General features: G+C 42.6%; 1 protein-coding gene across 1 annotated transcript in view; it reads right to left on the reverse strand.

The window, feature by feature from the left end:
* The window catches only part of HERC5 (HECT and RLD domain containing E3 ubiquitin protein ligase 5), a 44034-nt gene extending 27570 nt beyond the window's left edge, over window positions 1-16464 (reverse strand). The window contains exons 1-10 of the mRNA XM_075998591.1: window positions 16040-16464; window positions 13213-13333; window positions 12045-12121; window positions 8867-9088; window positions 7613-7704; window positions 7239-7369; window positions 6300-6445; window positions 4631-4707; window positions 3225-3328; window positions 1472-1531 (exon numbers count right to left, since the gene is read on the reverse strand). Of these exons, the coding sequence (XP_075854706.1) occupies window positions 1472-1531; window positions 3225-3328; window positions 4631-4707; window positions 6300-6445; window positions 7239-7369; window positions 7613-7704; window positions 8867-9088; window positions 12045-12121; window positions 13213-13333; window positions 16040-16289 (1280 nt within the window). The 5' untranslated portion in view covers window positions 16290-16464. The remainder of the gene's footprint in view (window positions 1-1471; window positions 1532-3224; window positions 3329-4630; window positions 4708-6299; window positions 6446-7238; window positions 7370-7612; window positions 7705-8866; window positions 9089-12044; window positions 12122-13212; window positions 13334-16039) is intronic.
* Between the last annotated feature and the right edge of the window lie 4107 nt (window positions 16465-20571).

Consider the following 20571-nt stretch of genomic DNA (forward strand, 5'->3'; position numbering starts at 1 on the left):
AAATTTTTCCCATTTCTGAAAAAAGATTACTATTTCTTTCAATTACATAAACTGAAAAGTGGAGACCAAAAGAAGGGACTTCAGAGCAGTAAATACTTAGTACTCCAACAGAAAATTATTAATGAAATACGTCTTAACCCATGAATAATGTTTATGTTGAAATGAATAGATTCACTATATGAAAAAACACACATTCTTTGTAAAATAATATGTACATTTATTGTCTAAAAATAGAAAAAAATTTAAAGAAATAAATATAATATTATACAAATATTTAGGAGAAAAAAGTACAAAATTTTTCTTTCCTAATAATTAAAAATTAAAAAAACCTTTATTATCTAGCAATAAAGAAATAGTTAAATAAATAAAGGTCTGGGCCGGGCGCGGTGGCTCACGCCTGTAATCCTAGCACTTTGGGAAGCCGAGGCGGGAGGATTGCTCAAGGTCAGGAGTTCGAAACCAGCCTGAGCGAGACCCTGTCTCTACCAAAAATAGAAATAAATTAATTGACCAACTAAAAATATATATATAAAAAATTAGCCGGGCATGGTGGCGCATGCCTGTAGTCCCCGCTACTCGGGAGGCTGAGGCAGTAGGATCGCTGAGCCCCGGAGATTGAGGTTGCTGTGAGCCAGGCTGACACCACGGCACTCACTCTAGCCTGGGCAACAAAGTGAGACTCTGTCTCAAAAAAAAAATAAATAAATAAATAAAGGTCTGACCTTCTCATGAAATATCATGCAGTCCTAAAAATGATGTTACAGAAAAATACTGAATATGGGAAATCAATAAAATGAAAAAACATTAAGTAGAAAACAATATATAAAATACTATCTCATTCTTTGTAAAATAATATATTTGCATATAAAAAAGATATACATATACATAAATGCTACCTATTACTGTTATGTGATGGATTATGGATCATTTTCACTTTCTTTTTGTTGTATGTCTGTATTTCCGGCATTTTCTACAAGCAAGCATGTATTTTTCTTTTATCAAAAAAGTAATTTTTTTTTTTTTGAGACAGAGTCTTACTCTGTTGCCCAGGTTAGAGTGCTGTGGTGTCAGCCTAGCTCACAGCAACCTCAAACTCCTGGGCTCAAGCAATCCTACTGCCTCAGCCTCTCGAGTAACCAGGACTACAGGCATTCACCACCATGCCCGGCTAATTTTTTTTTCTATATATTTTAGTTGACCAATTAATTTTTTATTTTTAGTAGAGACAGGGTCTTGCTCTTGCTCAGGCTAGTTTCGAACTCCTGACCTTGAGAGATCCTCCCACCTTGGCCTCCCAGAGTGCTAGGATTACATGCGTGAGCCACCGCGCCCAGCCCAAAAAGTAATTTTTAAAAAGAGATAAACACATAGCTACTTATTTTACCCTTGAATCATTTTTATACTCTTTCGTGGTTATTTTTAATAGCATTTTAATTTATTATATATATCTATATACACATATATATATTACCTTTTCCTTACAAAACTTCCAGTCAGACAAGCAGGAGATGAAAATATATCTTGGATGTCCCTACATTAGGAACAGAACAGTGGTTAAACCAAATCATACAGTATGCCTCCTTATAGCATGAGACATGATAAATACATCTTAAAATTGTCCTTCAAACTTCTCCCTCTGTCTACTATTTTTGTATGCATATTATTTTAGCATCTAAAACTCTACTCCATTTGCTAAATCTCAAAATTTCAGCTGTAAATATGGGAAATAAAAAGGTTTATATGCACTCAGAGAAGCCTGGGATAAAGAGGAAAAGGCTTGATCTGAGGTCAGTACTTTCTTGCAGTACTTTCTTGAACTCCCATCCCACCAACTATGCAAACCCTATTTATTTCTGTTCCACTGAAGTGGGAACAAAACAAATGACCAGAAATTAAATGGGAGGGAGGGGTACATACGCTCAGTTTCATCTTAGAAGTAATTGTACAAATAGTTCTTGATCATTTATGCTCTGCAAACCATGACACAACTATTTTGCACACCTATTTCCCAGAAGTAGAAAGCCATACCTAAGAATATCTCTAAAAGGAGATGTTTATATGAGAATGGGTATAATCTTTACAGGTTGTAGGAGCTCTATGGCTTAGAGAAAGATTGCCCAAATTGTTCAGCTATGAATAGGGGGTGCATACACAAGAGGTTCCAGGGTCAAACAGGACTGGGAAACACTGCATACTATACTTCCTGCTCATAGAGTCACAACATAGATAAACATATTAAAGGCCCAGAAAAGTTATACAGTAAAGCAAGCTGTCCTCACAGAGCTTACATGTTAGTGGTGATGATTAATTTTATGTGTCAACTTGGCTAGGCCATAGTACCCACATGTTTGGTCAAACATTATTCTCAATGTTTCTGTGAAGGTATTTTTTAGATGAGATTAACATTTAAAACTGTAGACTTTGAGGAAAGCAGATTACTCTCCACAATGTGGGTGGGCCTCACCCAATCAGTTGAAGAGAAAAGACAAGGTCATCCAAGGAAGAGGGCACTCTGCCTCCAGGTTGCCTTTGTTTTTTGTTGTTTTGTTTTGTTTTCTTGAGACAGAGTCTCACTTTGTTGCCCAGGCTAGAGTGAGTGCCATGGCATCAGCCTAGCTCACAGCAACCTCAAACTCCTGGGCTCAAGCGATCCTCCTGCCTCAGCCTCCCGAGTAGCTGGGACTACAGGCATGCTCCACCATGCCCGGCTCATTTTTTGTATATATATTTTTAGTTGGTCCATTAATTTCTTTCTATTTTTAGTAAAGACGGGGTCTTGAGCAGGCTGGTCTCCAACTCCTGATCTGGAGCAATCTGCCCGCCTGGGCCTCCCAGAATGCTAGGATTACAGGCATGAATGAGCCAGCATGCCCGGCCTCCAGATTGCCTTTGGACTTGAGCTGCAACATCAACTCTTCCCTGGGTCTCCTACCTGCTGGACTGCCCTACAGATTTCTGATTGGCTAGTCCCTATAATCACATTGGCCAATTCCTTAAAATAAATTAATTTCTCTCTCTCTCTCTCTCTCTTTCTCTCCATAGTTAGACAGATAGATAGATAGGTATAAAGGTATACACATTCTATTGGTCTGTTTCTCTGGAAAATCCTGACTAATACACTAACGGGTCACAAGATCTCATACCTCTGTATTGTACAGAACCAGTCTGGGACATGCTACTTTAGAGAGATACATAAGCAGACAGTCAGACGCGTGGGGGGGTACCTTTTGGTACTCTGCCACTGTTTAGTCTCCACATCAGCAATCCATCTCTTTACTGTCCCTTCATTCAGCATAGGAATTTTCCTCCTCAGATTAACATAGGAATTCTGAAAAAAACAAAAAAGTAAAACACATTCATTCAGATGTGTCGGAAACAGGTACCCAACTTTCAGGCACGTTCTAAGAACACAGTAAAACGGATCTTTAAATATGAATAATACAGCTCTGGGACAACCATAAAAGTGAACCTCTATGGTGCTCAAATGGTGGTGGTGTCCGAGAGGGACTCGGGGGTTTTGGGTAAGCCCACATCTGAAAGATGCCTTGATCATCATGGAGGGGAAGGGCACACCTCCGACCCTCGCCGGGGAGAGGCCAAGCTATAAAATGTGACTAAAACGTTTGTACTCTCATATTTTTTGAAATAAAATATATAAAAATAAAAAAAAAAATAAAAAAAAAATAAAAAAATAAAAGTGAACCTCTACCAAGGAGTAATCAATCATTTGTTGGTGGCCACTTTCTTGTCCAAGGGGACTCGGACTCAAAGTAAATTTCCCTGAGTGTTCCAGCACTTTATACAAGGACAATCAGATTAAACTGAAAATCAGACAGTATAGAAGGGGAAATCTAGAAGAGCTGTGTGCAGAAGTGGGAAGAGGCTGGGCGCGGTGGCTCACGCCTGTAATCCTAGCACTCTGGGAGGCCAAGGCGCGAGGATTGCTCGAGGTCAGGAGTTCTAAACCAGCCTGAGCAAGAGCGAGACCCCGTCTCTACTATAAATAGAAAGAAATTAATTGGCCAACTAATTTATATATATAAAAAATTAGCCGGGCATGGTGGCGCATGCCTGTAATCCCAGCTACTTGGGAGGCTGAGGCAGGAGGATTGCTTGAGCCCAGGAGTTTGAGGTTGCTGTGAGCTAGGCTGACGCCATGGCACTTACTATAGCCTGGGCAACAAAGCTAGACACTGTCTCAAAAAAAAAAAAAAAAAAAGAAGTGGGAAGAACTTGATTTCCCTTGGTGAAAATAGGGCAGGGAAGTTATGGACTTATTATGTATAAGGCTATGGGTGTTTCTTTGTACTAGCTGGCAAAGTCATTTTTAGAATCTGTCACCCTGTTGGCTCACTGGGACAATGACCAAACACCATTGGCAAGGAGCCCCCCAAAAGGTAAGTAGAGTCTAAGGAAATCATACTGATTTGACATTCTCCACGGGCAAATCTGATTTTTGTGAGTAAATACTGATGAAGTTTAAACAATAAAGGATCAGTAATGTCCAGTTATTCCCCAAAAAGTCAGCCTAGTAACCTGAGGATTTTGGAATTCACTAAACCTGGATTCTAGAACTCTTCATTTTGCTTAAAACAACAAGTTATGGGACAGCTAGAGATTTATTTTTTACCTCTTTGTCCATCCAGAGAAGAATGCTTTGATTCCCTCCGGCAATCATTATCAACTCCTTTTCTGAGGTATGGCTTTCTGAAAAGGATGCACAAAAAGTAAGAGTTTAGAAAGGCATTTGGCACAAACACGCATATTCAGTTTAAATAACTTCAGATTCTTCTTAAACATAGTCATTTTATCTTTTTAATACACAAAGACCCAACACATTTTCTGGCTATTAAGTAGTGGAAATATATATATTTAGGCTGTGGTCCCCAACCCTGGGTACCGGTCTGCCGTCTGTTAGGAACCAGGCAGCCGAGCTCTGCCTCCCCCCCTCAATTCTATGGAAAAATTGTCTTCCATGAAACCAGTCCCTGGTGACAAAAAGGTTGGGGATCACTGCATTGAGGAGTAAAGTCTAGTTGGCAAACAGGTAATTCATGAGGTTGATGTGTATTAATATATCAGTTTAATATACATAATTAATATAAATGCTTATATGTAAAACACAAATATTTGATTAATCCTCACTTAGTTTATTTCAGCTCTCGTTACTAAAAACCATGTGCTCAATAATTAAGCAATCACTGTTGGCTGTGAAGAAAAAGGTTATAAGGAATCAAAGACACTATATCAGGCCGGGCGTGGTGGCTCACGCCTGTAATCCTAGCACTCTGGGAGGCTGAGGCGGGCGGATTGCTCAAGGTCAGGAGTTCGAAACTAGCCTGAGCAAGAGCGAGACCCCCATCTCTACTATAAATAGAAAGAAATTAATTGGCCAACTAATATATATAGAAAATATTAGCCGGGCATGGTGGCGCATGCCTGTAGTCTCAGCTACTTGGGGAGGCTGAGGAAGCAGGATCGCTTGAGCCCAGGAGTTTGAGGTTGCTGTGAGCTAGGCTAATGCCACGGCACTCACTCTAGCCTGGGCAACAAAGCGAGACTCTGTCTCAAAAAAAAAAAAAGATAATATATCAAGGTAATAACTCTACTATTCATTTCCTCACAAGAAATGAGTAAATTCTGTTACTTTAGGTCACCACCGAGCTTTCAGGAAACAAGTAACAAAAGTGCTCTGTGGTGCTTCTACTATAGAATATTCTAGAGCTCAGGTTCTGAGGTTACACAGGGCATCATTCAACTCCAGCCAAGTCACTGGCTGTAAGTGGCCACCCTCTGCTCTCCAATCTCTGTATCCTCCAGTAAAAGTGGAGTGACAGAACACACCAGAACTGCTATAAAGGATTGGTGAGCTGACACAGGTGAGTGCTAAGCATAGTTACAACGCCTGGTCTAAGTCAACTCCTCAACATCCTGAGGGTTTTACATGATTACGGGTCAACTTAACCAGTCAGGAAAACCAATCACCATGGCATCACTAAGCCTCTTGAAAACTGGAATCAGAGCTGCATACACCTCTGAATCCATTCGGTCTATTTTATTTTGTTATCATTTAAATTCACATTCATCTTAATCTGAAGGAGTCATAGAAAATAATGATTACTTTGACTTGACAAGTCAGACTGAATCTTTTAAATTGTTTCCAGCAAAGAAATGAAACCAATGTTCAGAGAGACTCCCGTCACATTCATACACTGCTTTTCTTGCCACGTTAGACACTTAGAAAATTCACTTTCTCTAAAAAGATATTATTCCGAATCCTGTGCTCCTATAGAATTTACCTAATTTGAGTTCTTCATTTGATGATAATTTCATGGGAAGTGGTAGCAGCTGATTCTGGGTTCCGCCGTTTCCCAGTTGTCTCTGTTTTCCAGAACCAAAGGAAAAGACCTTTCCCAAATCAGAAACGTAGGCAAGTGTGTGCCACCTAGTAAATGAAAGCACACTGCTTTGATGAAGAGAAACTGGATATATCAATACTAAAGAAAATTTTAAACAATACTAAAGAGAACATTTCTTTGGTGAGGGAACCATATTCCAATAATCTGGTCTCCCTTAATAATATTACCCATTTATGCAATTTTACTCCAAGAGCACAAGAAAATGTCTATAGACTGAAAATATGTACAACAGGTTTTCATAGGAAGGGTCCTGGTACACTAACAAATAAACTCAATATTTAGACCGAGTCTGGCTGGGCGCGGTGGCTCACGCCTGTCATCCTAGCACTCTGGGAGGCCGAGGCATGCAGATTGCTCCAGGTCAGGAGTTCGAAACCAGCCTGAGCAAGAGCGAGACCCCCGTCTCTACTATAAATAAAAAGAAATTAATTGGCCAACTAATACATATATAGAAAAAATTAGCCGGGCATGGTGGCGCATGCCTGTAGTCCCAGCTACTTGGGAGGCTGAGGCAGGAGGATTGCTTGAGCCCAGGAGTTGGAGGTTGCTGTGAGCTAGGCTAATGCCATGGCACTCACTCTAGCCTGGGCAACAAAGTGAGACTCTGTCTCAAAAAAAAAAAAAAAAAAAAAATCAAAGAAAATAAATGTGTATATTAAAAGAATCATTATGATTATCTAATAATGGAAAGTAAGCATTTTCAGCCATTTGAAAATGATTGATACTTATATCCCCCAAGAAACTGATGGAAATTTTATTGAATTACTACCCAGCTTACTGTATTCATCTGATCAATTTTCATTGATATTCACAACTTACCTTCCACATGCTATCTGGGTCACTCTTTTCCCAGTGAGCTCGGTCACCAAACGGGGTCTTAGCTCATTCTGTGTTGAACCGTGACCAAGCTGCCCATATTGTCCAGCACCAAAAGTAAACACCAGCCCATCCTGAGAAAGGGAACTTCATATCAGATGCCAGAGAAATGTAATACAGAAGTAACATCCCCTAATGCAAAAGCTTTTACATCAGTGAATAATTTAAAAAAGTACTATCAAACGTAAAGTTCCCAAATTACAAGGAGGACAATCCTCTGTGTGGGAAGTGACCACCTTTCTTCCCGGGGAAACACTAACTCTTTGTATAAAATATTCTTCCAGAAACACAGTCACGAACACACACGGTATACCCACCTTCGTGAGCAAGGCAGTATGAAAGCCACCACAAGTGAGAAATTCAACTTTCTGATTGTCTAGTGCTTCAATAAGGGAAGGAGAATCTTTATCTATGTGGGGGAAAGAATAGCTGAAGTGACCAAAAGGAAATACTGAATTTCACATCGGAGTTACCTAGACTGCTTCCTCTTAACCCAGCAACTACAGTTCCTATCATGTTCTGACAAGAAAGGCTCTATGTTAGCATCTTTAGGTAGAAATTCTAGGTCTAAGGGTGGGAGGAGAGCAGTGGCTGAAAGGGTCACACTTAGGGGCACCCACCAGTGAAGTCCCTTCCCAGAGCTTGCTCTTCTTGTTTCTACCTGATTTGATCAACTTTAATCGGAGCACATCAGACGTTTCTTTTAATGAACATAAACATTTTTTCTTCTAAATTCTCTACTACAGTATCCTTGCCTTACACTACCTCTTCTTTCCCTCACAATTATTTTCCCATCAAAGCACTCAGAGATTCAGCAAAAATAGTTTAATGGTCCCTTTACTCTTTGCTCTCTTTTAAATATTTTTCTAACACTGACTTATGGGTTATCCTGCAAAATTAGCATTGGATCATGTCAGGGAGAAATGTAGCATTTGACCAGTGATCCAGGGTAATGCATGAAATCACCATGCTGGGTAAAGCCGCAGAATTTGTCACACCTGAAAGCCCTAATACTTGTTTGGGATCATAAACAATTTTGCCATGTGCTTTTTTTCAATAATGGGAGTTATGTGGTTTCGTGTGTGTGTTTGTATGTGTACTTTATAGAATAAGATCGGGACATGTGATTTTCTAAATAGAACTTTAGTATCCTTTTGTAATAACATAATTATATTAATAGGCTTGCAATGCAAAGGCGGAGGTCATCTCATCCAAACTTGTCGCTTTACAGAAAGAGAAAATAAGGCCTAGAGAAAAGTTAAGTGACAGGGCAAGGCCTACAGTGAGTACACTGCAAAGAGGGAACAGGGACCCAGGTATTTGGATCCCAGTGCAGGGCTCTTTCTCATTTCCCACGCAGCTCTGAACTAGGTCTCAATTGCAAAACAACTTCTACTCCACACAAGTCTCTTGGACTGATTCTGTCCTGGAGACAGAGAGAAAATCAGGAAGAACAGGGCAAATGCCAGCGGAGATGCGAACCATTTCAGACAGGGAAGTCCCTGTTATATTCCTCTCCTAATCTAACATATCATTTGTTGATAGTATGAATCTGAGAATATATTCCATACTCTCGGTGTGGCCCAGGCCTAGTTGTCCGAATTCATTGTTTCCCCATGAGTAAATGTTTCCAGACATGGATAAGGCCATGCTGTGGGCTTCTCCTGCAGAAATCTGAACCAAGGGGACTCCAGCGAGGCGGTCCACCATCTGCGGTGTGGGGGTTGAGGGGAATGTGCTTCCAAGTCCAAGCTGGCCATGCAGGTTCTGTCCCCAGGCAAAAAGCTCACCGCCTTGATGTAAACAAAGAAAAGGCTGTCTTATTAAGTTTAAAATGTACCAGACATTACCCTAGGACATTATGCGTGCTCTATCTAGTATATCACAATCTTTTACCTTCATACTGACAAAGACTCTCAAATCCGGTATGTCTGACTCAGAAAAACTCAGAATTTTTCTCTTCCCGATCTCCTACCTCAAAGCATAGAATGAAGCTACTGAAATATATTATAATCTGGGAGGCCGAGGCAGTAGGATCGCTCAAGGTCAGGAGTTCGAGACCAGCCTGAGCAAGAGCGAGACCCCCGTCTCTACTATAAATAGAAAGAAATTAATTGACCAACTAAAAATATATAGGAAAAAAAAAATTAGCCAGGTATCGTGGAGCATGCCTGTAGTCCCAGCTACTCGGGAGGCTGAGGCAGGAGGATCACTTGAGCCCAGGAGTTTGAGGTTGCTGTGAGCAAGGCTGATACAATGGCACTCTACCCCGGGCAACAGAGTGAGACTCTGTCTCAAAAATAAATAAATACATAAATAAGTAAATTAATTATAATCAACTTTTAACAAATATTGACTTTTAAAAACCCAGAGGACGGGCCCATGAAAAATAGAGACATTCTATCTCTGGGAAAATAAAACACAGAATTATTCTTTTCTCTACCTCCCTCCTTTTCATATGCCTGACGATTCCAAATAAACAACTTAAAAATTCATGTGAAATTACAGTATCTTGAAAAAGTCAGTTTCTTCTTCCATTAATTAAACAAATAAAGGATAATTTTCAAGGAAAGTCCTTAGAAGTTACCTAATGGAGCTGATAATATCTAACGGAGTCTGAAAAAAAAAAACACATCAGAGAACTAATGTTTACTGAGCACCTCTTTGCGAGATATTGCTCAGGATTTGGTGGGAGGCAGAGCCTCTGCTTCAAATAGCATCGTTGTGTGCCTACCAGCCACCAGAAATATAATGATGAGCACAACTGACTTCCTTTCTTGCTTTTCCAACTTTATTCCTTCTGTCTTGTGATTTAACAATAGTAAACCTTGAACATCCCTACCCTCTGCACATACACACCACTACACCCTGGGCTAGGGTGTGTCTTTTTCATGTTAATAACCTAAACAGGGTAGATACTCAATATGAACTATTTGTTCAAGAATGGCTGAAGTCAAATGACTACTTTTTTCCAATACAAGTTCGTACTCAAACTTCAAAAGGCCCTTCAGTACGGGTCAAATACTTGTTTTATTGTTTTGTTTTTTTTTTTGAGACAGAGTCTCACTTTGTTGCCCAGGCTAGAGTGAGTGCCGTGGCGTCAGCCTCGCTCACAGCAACCTCCAACTCCTGGGCTCAAGCGATCCTCCTGCCTCAGCCTCCCGAGTAGCTGGGACTACAGGCATGCACCACCATGCCCAGCTAGTTTTTTTTCTATATATATTAGTTAGCCAATTAATTTCTTTCTATTTCTAGTAGAGACGGGGTCTCGCTCTTGCTCAGGCTGGTTTCGAACTCCTGACCTTTAGCAATCCACCCGCCTCTGCCTCTCAGAGTGCTAGGATTACAGGCGTGAGCCACCTCGCCCAGCCCAGGTCAAATACTTGTTAACGTCCCTCAAAATCCCAGCTTCCATTCCATTTATGTACATGATTACATATGTCTTATATATTAACAAAAATTCCTTTGACCCTGAATTCCCATCCATCACCCTTGTGTCTTAATTATTACTTTAGGAAATAACCTATATTCACTGCTTCCGTTTTCCGCCATTACAGTATCTGATAGGAAATAGGAAATACTGAAGGGCTGGGAGAATCCTTGAATTCAAAAAGTAATGTTAAAACACAGCAGAGGCCTGCAACTTGGCTATAAAAACAGAGGTGGGGGAATCCTGAGCTCCTACCATTTAAGCTGAAAGAGTGCTAAGAAAAGGAAAGAAGGTTCTAGAAAGGGGTGGCCCAGGCCTAGACCAGACTACAGAGAGAATGGTTTTGATTATTTAGAAAGCTTTCACTGCTTCAAACTTGAAAAATAAAAACATGGAACAAAAGGTAGGAATAGTAATTATGGAAATCTGAAGATTTTATAGATCCAAGAATTCTCTCTCATCTTATATCTCCTTTAATAATAGTACTCTCAGCTAGGCTCGGCGGCTCACACCTGTAATCCTAGCACTCTGGAAGGCTGAGGCAGGAGGATTGCTCGAGGTCAGGAGTTCGAAACCAGCCTGAGCAAGAGCCAGACCCCGTCTCTACTAAAAATAGAAAGAAATTAATTGACCAACTAATACATATAGAAAAAAAATTAGTGGGGCATGGTGGTGCATGCCTGTAGTCCCAGCTACTCGGGAGGCTGAGGCAGGAGGATTGCTTGAACCCAGGAGTTTGAGGTTGCTGTGAGCTAGGCTGATGCCACGGCACTCACTCTAGCCTGGGCAACAAAGTGAGACTCTGTCTCAAAAAAAAAAAGGATAGTACTCTGGGCTAGGCTTGGTGGCTCACGCCTATAATCCTAGCATAGCACTCTGGGAGGCCAAGGCAGGAGGATAGCTCAAGGTAAGGAGTTCAAAACCAGCCTGAGCAAGAGTGAGACCCCATCTCTACTAAAAATAGAAAGAAAGTCTATATATCTTCTATAAAGATATATAGAAAAAATTAGCCAGGCATGGTGGCACATGCCTGTAGTCCCAGCTACTCGGGAAGCTGAGGCAGGAGGATTGCTTGAGCCCAGGAGTTTGAGGTTGCTGTGAGCTGGGCTGACACCAAGGAACTCTAGCCTGGGCAACAGAGTGAGACTCTGTCTCCAAAAAAAAGAAAGAAAGAAAGAAAGAAAAATAGTACTCTGAACCACACCAAATTCAAAATCATTTTTCTATTCTGTTGGAAAGTGAGGCATATACATTTTACTGGCTCTACATATACACACACTTATTACTTATTACTTATAAAAACAATATTAAAAAAATACCTTTTGAGAGTGCAAGAGAATGATAATCTCCACATGTGATCTGAATTATATTTTTTTCTCGTAAAATGCTTTGAAACCTGAAGAAAGAAAATATATTTTATGCTAATTACCATAATGGAAGTCACAACATCAATGTTCGAACTATTAACTGTCTTTAATTAGGAATGAAGCTCGAGAAAAAACTTTAAATTTACTGCTTCACTTTCAGTATATACATCTAAAATTATTTTAAAACCATGTATGTTTAATTGGTGGTTTCAGGAGAAAATAATGTGCATTATATAATAAGATGATTCTAACATACTCTTATGCAAACAATAAATTTATGCTGCAGGAATAAATGCAAGATGAAAATAAGTTTTAATTCATATGATTTGCTAGGAAAAAATCCACAAATCATTCCATGATAAAGCATTTTTTTCTAGGTTTAAAATTTTCAGGCCCGGTGCGGTGGCTCACGCCTGTAATCCTAGCACTCTGGGAGGCCGAGGCGGGCGGATTGCTCAAGGTCAGGAGTTTGAAACCAGCCTGAGCAAGAGCAAGACCCTGTTTCTACTATAAATAAAAAGAAATTAATTGGCCAACTAATATATATAGAAAAAACTAGCCAGGCATGGTGGCGCATGCCTGTAGTCCCAGCTACTTGGGAGGCTGAGGCAGCAGGATTGCTTGAGCCCAGGAGTTGGAGGTTGCTGTGAGCGAGGCTGATGCCACAGCACTCACTCTAGCCTGGGCAACAGAGTGAGACTCTGTCTAAAAATAATAATAAATAAATAAATAAATAAATATTTCATTTCTCTCCCCTCCAGCGATAAATAGTCAGCTGACTTTTTCTCAAAAAAAAAATTTAATTTCTGGAAACTTAAATTTATAGCATTATTGTGAGGATCAAATTAGTCAATGAATAGTCCAATTTGGGACTAGGGGGACTACTAAATCATTTCCTTTAAATGCCAAAACAACACAATTCCTGCCCCAAGAGACATATTGGTTTGTACTAATAGTATACCAATGGACCTCACTGGTCAGTTCAGAATTTATCATTTAAGGTGCTACTATATATAAAGCAAGGGACAAGAAGTATATATGGTAACATTTTCCTATGAAATTATTCTTGTCCTTTGAGTAAAATTAAAATAATTTGTAATAAAAGAAAAAAGTTCCGTACCTTGCATGTTCTATGCTATAGTTGTACTCAAATAGTTTTCCATCTGAAGACAGAATCACCAAATGCTCTGTTCCTTGGTCCATGGAATGTATCTTCATTTTTTTTCCTAACTTAATGTATCCTGTAGAGCAAATCCAACCAGAAACTATCATCACTCTGATTATTACCCTCTATCATTATTGATTTCATTATAATACACTTAAAACATCTGGAAAAAATTTCAACTACACAACTAGACTGCCTTTGAGTTAACATGAATTTCTCTTTAAGAAAATTCAAGTATGGAAAGTAAATTAGGAATGACAATTGCCTTGACATGGATATTTTTAATTTGGAAAAGCATTGATTTATACTTTGTTTTAAATGGAATATACCCTTAAGGTAGCCAGTTAAATATCTGCTTTTAGATTTTTGTTTACTAAGTGGAGACAAACTAAATTTGAAATTATAAAAATGAAAAGGTCTGTAAGAAAATATAACTTAATTTTAGACAACATAACTCGTTTCAAGAACAAATATACTAGCACCTAAGTGGACACATAGGTACTACAGTAATAGGGTATTGGGCAGGTGGGAGGGGGGAGGGGGGTGGGTATATACATACATAATGAGTGAGATGTGCACCATCTGGGGGATGGTCATGATGGAGACTCAGACTTTTGGGGGGAGGGGGGGAAATGGGCATTTATTGAAACCTTAAAATCTGTACCCCCATAATATGCCAAAATAAAAAAAAAAAAAAGAAAAAGAACAAATATACTGCAAATTCTGAAACATATTCTTTCCAAAAACAAAGCAAATAACAATAACAAACACCTCCTGATTGCTTCCAATAGAAGCCAATGCCTGTATTTTTATTTATTTTTATTTATAAAAGGAAGGACTGTATTTGGGGGACTGGGTTTAAATAGAATGCTATTAAAAGAATTTCCATTGGCATTAGTGCACATTGTGCCTTTACTAAAAGTTAAGAGATTTGAAATTGTCCACTCGTTACCACTTTTATCTCATTTAATTTGCTCACAAAAATTAACCTAGGATAGTTCTGGGACCTTGTTTTACTCTTCAGTACTAATGAAATGGAATCTATTCATGTAAAAAGCACAAACCATATTACAAATGCTAGGGGAAACAAAACAGTTTGGTAATAAGAAATGGCAGAATAAACCTTTTTTAAAAAAAGCAATTTAGCATCTCAGATCAGTTGAAAAAGAGGGGTATTCTGAGAATGGAATTAGAAGATCCAGATAGCCATTTGGGAAAACAAACCTAGCGTTCTCCCACCTCACTCCTTAAATCAAAATAAATTCCAAGGATACTAAAATTTAAATTTTAAAATTAAAACCTTAAAAGTACTATAGAGATGAGCACATTTTGTAACATCTTGGGAGTGTGGATAGCTTTCTAAGTTGGCACAAAAACTAAAAGGCCTCCTTAGAAGAAAAAACAGACTGTAAAAAAAGTTTAAACTGTGCAAGAAGACAAGAAGTCACCAACAAAAGGTAAGCTAAGAAAAATATTACAACATACATGATGGGCAAAAAGACTATTCTTTTTTTTTTCTTCTTTCATGTGCCTGTTTACACCAAAAAAGGCTATTCTTAATATTCAAATACCTCGTGCCAAGTAAATAAAAAATTAACAACTCAAGTTTTTAAAAGCCAGGCAAAGATGAGCAGGCAGTTTACCAGAAAAAGAATGCAAATCAATGCCCAGCAGAGAACGGAAAAAGATGCCCGACTTCAAGTTTAAATGCAAAATAATAAACCACAGTCAGATACCCATTTCTTCGAAATTTGAAAGACGAAGAAGAGTGTGGGCATGTACTACTGTCCCGCACCTGGACAAATCCCAGCGACAATATCTGACTAAATCTACGGAAGATTAGGGTCTGAGAGGGACGCGACTGAAGGCAAATAGAAGATCATCATCACTGAGAGACAGCACGAGGAGAACATTCTCGAAAAGCCTCACACAACCGGAGCAGGTGTGTTCTAAAAAAGGAGTGGCGGCGGGGGCGCGGTGGCTCACGCCTGTCATCCTAGCCCTCTGGGAGGCCGAGGCGGGAGGATCGTTCCAGGTCAGGAGTTCGAGACCAGCCTGAGCAAGAAGAGCGAGACTTCGTCTCTATTAACAATAGAAATAAATTAATTGGCCAACTAAAAATATATATAGAAAAAATGAGCCGGGCATGGTGGCGCATGCCCGTAGTCCCAGCTACTCGGGAGGCTGAGGCAGGAGGATCGCTTGAGCCCAGGAGTTGGAGGTTGCTGTGAGCGAGGGTGACGCCACGTCACTCTGTCACTCTAGTCTGGGCAACAGAGTGAGACCCTGTCTCAAAAAAAAAAAAAAAAAAAAAAAAGGTCGGGGGACGCGGGGTGACCAAGTTTCACAAGAAGACTGGCTAAAGTGACGAAGATGCTGCCCGCGTCACTTTGCTGAGGGGACGATGTGTCTCTGTGTCGCCCGCGCCCGGCGGGGTCCCGGGCAGAGGAGAGCGCACAGGTGCGCGACACCGCGGCACCGGGAGGCGACCCGAGCAGGACCCGCCGCGACACGGGTGGAGACGCCGCAGCCCGCAGCGCCCGCCACCCTGAGGAGACGCACAGGTGCGCGACACCGCGGCACCGGGAGGCGACCCGAGCCGGGCGCGCGTCTGCGGCCACCACCGCGAACCGGGACCCGCCGCGACACGGGCGGAGACGCCGCAGCCCGCAGCGCCCGCCGCCCTGAGGAGACGCGCCGGTGCGCGGCGGCCGCGCGCCCTCCACAGCCCCGCGTCCCTCCCGCAGCCCGAGGCGCGCCGGCCACCCCGGGCCCCACTCACGCGGCTTCCTGGCGCCGCCGCCCGCCGCGGGCAGCTGGTGGACCTCGACGCCGGCGCCGCCGCGCTCCAGCAGCGCCAGGCGGGCCCGCGAGCAGCAGAGCTGGCGCGTCGCCTCGGCCCTGCGCAGCAGCGCGCCCTGCAGCCCCGCCGCGCCGGGCCACAGCCAGAGCCGCGCGCGGGCCGGCCGCGCCGGGCGGGCCGCGGGCGCCGCGCCGGGAGCGGGAGCGCCGCGCGCGGGGCGCCGCTCCATCCCCGCTCTGACGGACGCCACCTCCCCGGGGGGCGGCAGCACGCGGCGCGGGGACGGCCGAGGTAGCCCGCGCGCCTCCACAGCCCCGGGCGTCGTTCGCCGGGCACCGCGCTGTGGAGAAGCCGCCGCCGCCGCGCCGCCCCCGCCCGGCCCGGCCACCGCGGGTCCCACGCGCCGCCTGGGGGCGGGGCCGGCGGCACCGCGGAGAAACGAAACCGAATGTTTTGAGGGGACGGAGTGGAAAACGAAAGGGAAACTGTGGCTTGGAAGGCGGCCGGAGCAAATCTGTCGCTGCCAGGGGGTGACAATGAGAAAGTGAGCCGCGCTGGGCCGGACTCGGCGGCCACCTGGGCCACCCGCTGCGGGACCCAGTGGCTTTGGAGGAACCTGCGGCTCCGCTAGGAGGCGGCGCGACCCGCACGGGCCGGCTCGCGGAATTTCCAGAAAATGCAGCGACGAGGGAAGCTCCAGTTTGTGGAGCACGTTCTGCTCCAGGCTCAAGCCTCGGTGCAACCGGAGAGAAGTGGCTTTGCGGGACAACTGTATACCCCCGCCACCACCCTCCCACACACACACCTGGGAGCCTGCAGAACTGAGTGCTTTCTGCTAATGTGCAATCGCAACCACGCCTAAGTGGCCTTTTCTGTCTGTTTTTATTATTATTATAGAGCACAATGCTTTTGTGATTCATCCTCTTGAGAAAAAATTTGCATAAAGTCTTAGGGCTCTTATCAAAAAGTCCCCAAACAATAGATGCTGGCGTGGATGCGGAGAGAGAGGGACACTCCTACACTGCTGGTGGGACTGCAAACTAGCTCAACCTCTGTGGAAAGCAATATGGAGATACCTTAAAGCGATACAAGTGGATCTACCATTTGATCCAGCAATCCCACTACTGGGCATCTACCCAAATGATCCAGTGACACTCTACAAAAAAGACACCTGCACTCGAAGGTTTATAGTAGCACAGTTCATAATTGCAAGGCTGTGGAAACAGCCCAAGTGCCCATCCATCCAAGAATGGATTAATAAAATGTGGTCTATGTATACCATGGAGTACTATTCAGCTCTAAGAAACAACGGTGATATAGCACATCTTATATTTTCCTGGTTAGAGCTGGAACCCATACTATTAAGTGAAGTATCCCAAGAATGGAAAAACAAGCACCACATGTACTCACCAGCAAACTGGTATTAACTGAACAGCACCTAAGTGGACACATAGGTACTACAGTAATAGGGTATTGGGCAGGTGGGAGGGGGTAGGGGGTAGGTATATACATACATAATGAGTGACATGTGCACCATCTGGGGGATGGTCATGCTGGAGACTCAGACTTGTGGGGGGTGGGAGGGAAAGGGCATTTATTGAAACCTTAAAATCTGTACCCCCATAAGATGCCGAAATAAAAAAATAAGTCTTTGGGCTCAACAAAGATCCTTAAAGTCTCCAACCCAGGTATAGTGCTACCTTTCCTATTGGCTACTCAAGCGGGAGTCTGTGTTGTTGAACACGACCTGCTTTCTCTATATGATAGACCCCAGGAACCATGGAAACGCCGTCGCAAACAGGTGCCCAACAAGCTATGGCCCCAAATCGGCTTGACACCCTGAAACCTGAGCTCCAAGCGTTGCAGAGCAGACAGGACTCTGGAGGAAAAGTACCTGGATTTTTGTCCCCATGAAGCCACTCTTGAGGCATGCCACTTTGTCAGGTTACCTAGAGATTCTGTCGCATCTATGTAAAATGGGCAGCACTGAGCAAACCTAATGTGTTAGGATAATTTAATAGATAATATGGGAAGTCTTAGAGTAATGCCTGGCGTGCTTAATAAAAGCTTCTGAGTGTCTACCTTCTTCCACACAGGTTTTGGCACTGGAAATACAACGGTGAGAGATCCTCATGGCTACATTCTTCTGAGGTAAAGAGAATCTAAATACATAAATATATAACATGATATCAAGTGGCAACTCGAAGAAAAATAAAATGGGAACTACAGGGTGGAGGCAGAAGGCACTAGTATTTATTTTTTCTTTTCGAGACAAAGTCTCACTGTGTTGTCCAGGCTAGAGTGCTGTGGCATCAGCCTAGCTCACAGCAACCTCAAACTCCTGGGCTCAAGCAATCCTCCTGCCTCAGCCTCCTGAGTAGCTGGGACTTACAGACATGTGCCACCATGCCTGGCTAGTTTTTTCTATGTTTAGTTGTTTGCCTAATTTCTTTCTATTTATAGTAGAGACAGGGTCTCACTCTTGCTCTGGCTAGTTTCGAACTCCTGACCCTGAGGGATCTGCCCACCTCGGCCTCCCAGAGTGCTAGGATGACAGGTGTGAGCCACCACACCCACCCAGCACTCATATTTTTGAGACATCAGGGAAGCTGTCTCTAATGAAGTGACGTTTGAGCAAAGAGCTGAGGGATGAAGGAATGCATCAGGGTCATATCTAAAGGCAGAGGATAAAAAGAACCAGTTGGAAGGTTTAGAACAGAGAAGTGCCATGATCTGACTTTAGTTTTAAAATAATCATTCTGTGCCAGGCGCAGTGGCCCACACCTGTAATCCTAGCACTCTGGGAGGCCGAGGCAGGCAGATCGTTTGAGGTCAGGAGTTCGAGACCAGCCTGAGCAAGAGTGAGACCCCCGTCTCTACTAAAAATAGAAAGAAATTAGCCGGACAACTAAAAATATATAGAAAAATTAGCCAGGCATGGTGGCGCATGCCTGTAGTCCCAGCTACTAGGGAGGCTGAGGCAGGAGGATCGCTTGAGCTCAGGAGTTTGAGGCTGCTGTGAGCTAGGCTGACGCCACGGCACTCTACTCAGGGCAACAGAGTGAGACTCTGTCTCCAAAAAATAAATAAATAAAAGAAAAGAAAAAGAAATATAGATCAGTAATGGCAACTGTAAGGTGCTTGCTTATACACGGAGGCAACAGCACAACCCATTTTGGAGTTGTGGAGGGAAGTCGGGGAGGAGTCAGAAAATTTGGGAGCCATCAGTGCAGAGATAGTACTTAAAACCAGATGCTGCACGAGATGACCCAGCAGGGGGAGTATGGCTACAGTAGAGCAGAAGTTACAGGACTTATCATAAGAGGAAAACTAATAGGAGATGGTATGCACAGAGCAAGTAAAGAATAAGGGAAGAATCAAGTCTGTCAGCTGCTTGTGGAGCAAAGTAAGATGGCGCGCCAATCTTCAGGTTCGACAAAATGGAGGTCATTGGCAACTCCACCAATGTTGGCCATCGTCAGCATTATTTCTTTATTATTATGTAATCTATTTACATAATCTCAACTCACCTCTCTTTATGACTATATTTTAAATTCTCTAAAGATAAGAAGAAATGTAATTTGTTTTTCTATCTCAGGAATACCCAGCACTTGGTAGATGCCAATAAAGGTACACTGGATAAATGGATTGATGAGTGCGAGTCAATGGATAGAATTTATATGTTTGGTTTAATTTTGTTTTTTTTTGAGACAGAGTGTCACTCTGTCTTCCTGGCTACAGTGCCGTGGCGTCAGCCTAGCTCACAGCAACCTCCAACTCCTGGGCTCAAGCGATCCTCCTGCCTCAGCCTCCCGAGTAGCTGGGACTACAGGCATGCGGCACCATGCCCGGCTAATTTTTTCTACATATTTTTTGGCCAATTAATTTCTTTCTACTTTTAGTAGACATGGGGTCTCGCTCTTGCTCAGGCTCGTTTCGAACTCCTGACCTTGAGCAATCCGCCCACCTCGGCCTCCCAGAGTGCTAGGATTACAGGCGTGAGCCACCTCGCCGGGCCTGGTTTCATTTTCCTATATACCATATATAACCTTTTTCTGAATAGTAATTTCCTAAATGTTTATTTTTTTTCCTCAGGCACAAGCTGTAAGGGTTCCGTATTATCAGCATGAGATACTGAGTCTTCATATTAAGTTATTTCTTTAAAAGATGTTTTAAAAATTGATACATAACATATATATATTTTCAGGGTGCATGTGATATATTCATATTATCACATCAGGGTAACTGGGATATTCATCACCTTAAATTTTTTTTTCTTTATGCTAGGAATACTTGAATTATTCTTTTCTAGCTATTTTGAAATGTACAATAGGATAACGCTAACTTTAGTTATATTACAGATCCATCGAACACCAGGACTTATTTCTTCAGTCTAACTGTATATTTGTACCCACTAATCAACCTCTCTTCGTCTCCCTGTCCCCCACCCTTCCCATCTTCTGATAACCTACAATCTACCCTCTATCTTCATGAGATCCACTGTTTTAGTT

Source organism: Microcebus murinus, chromosome 29 (genome assembly GCF_040939455.1).
Source record: "Microcebus murinus isolate Inina chromosome 29, M.murinus_Inina_mat1.0, whole genome shotgun sequence".
NCBI lineage: Eukaryota > Metazoa > Chordata > Mammalia > Primates > Cheirogaleidae > Microcebus > Microcebus murinus.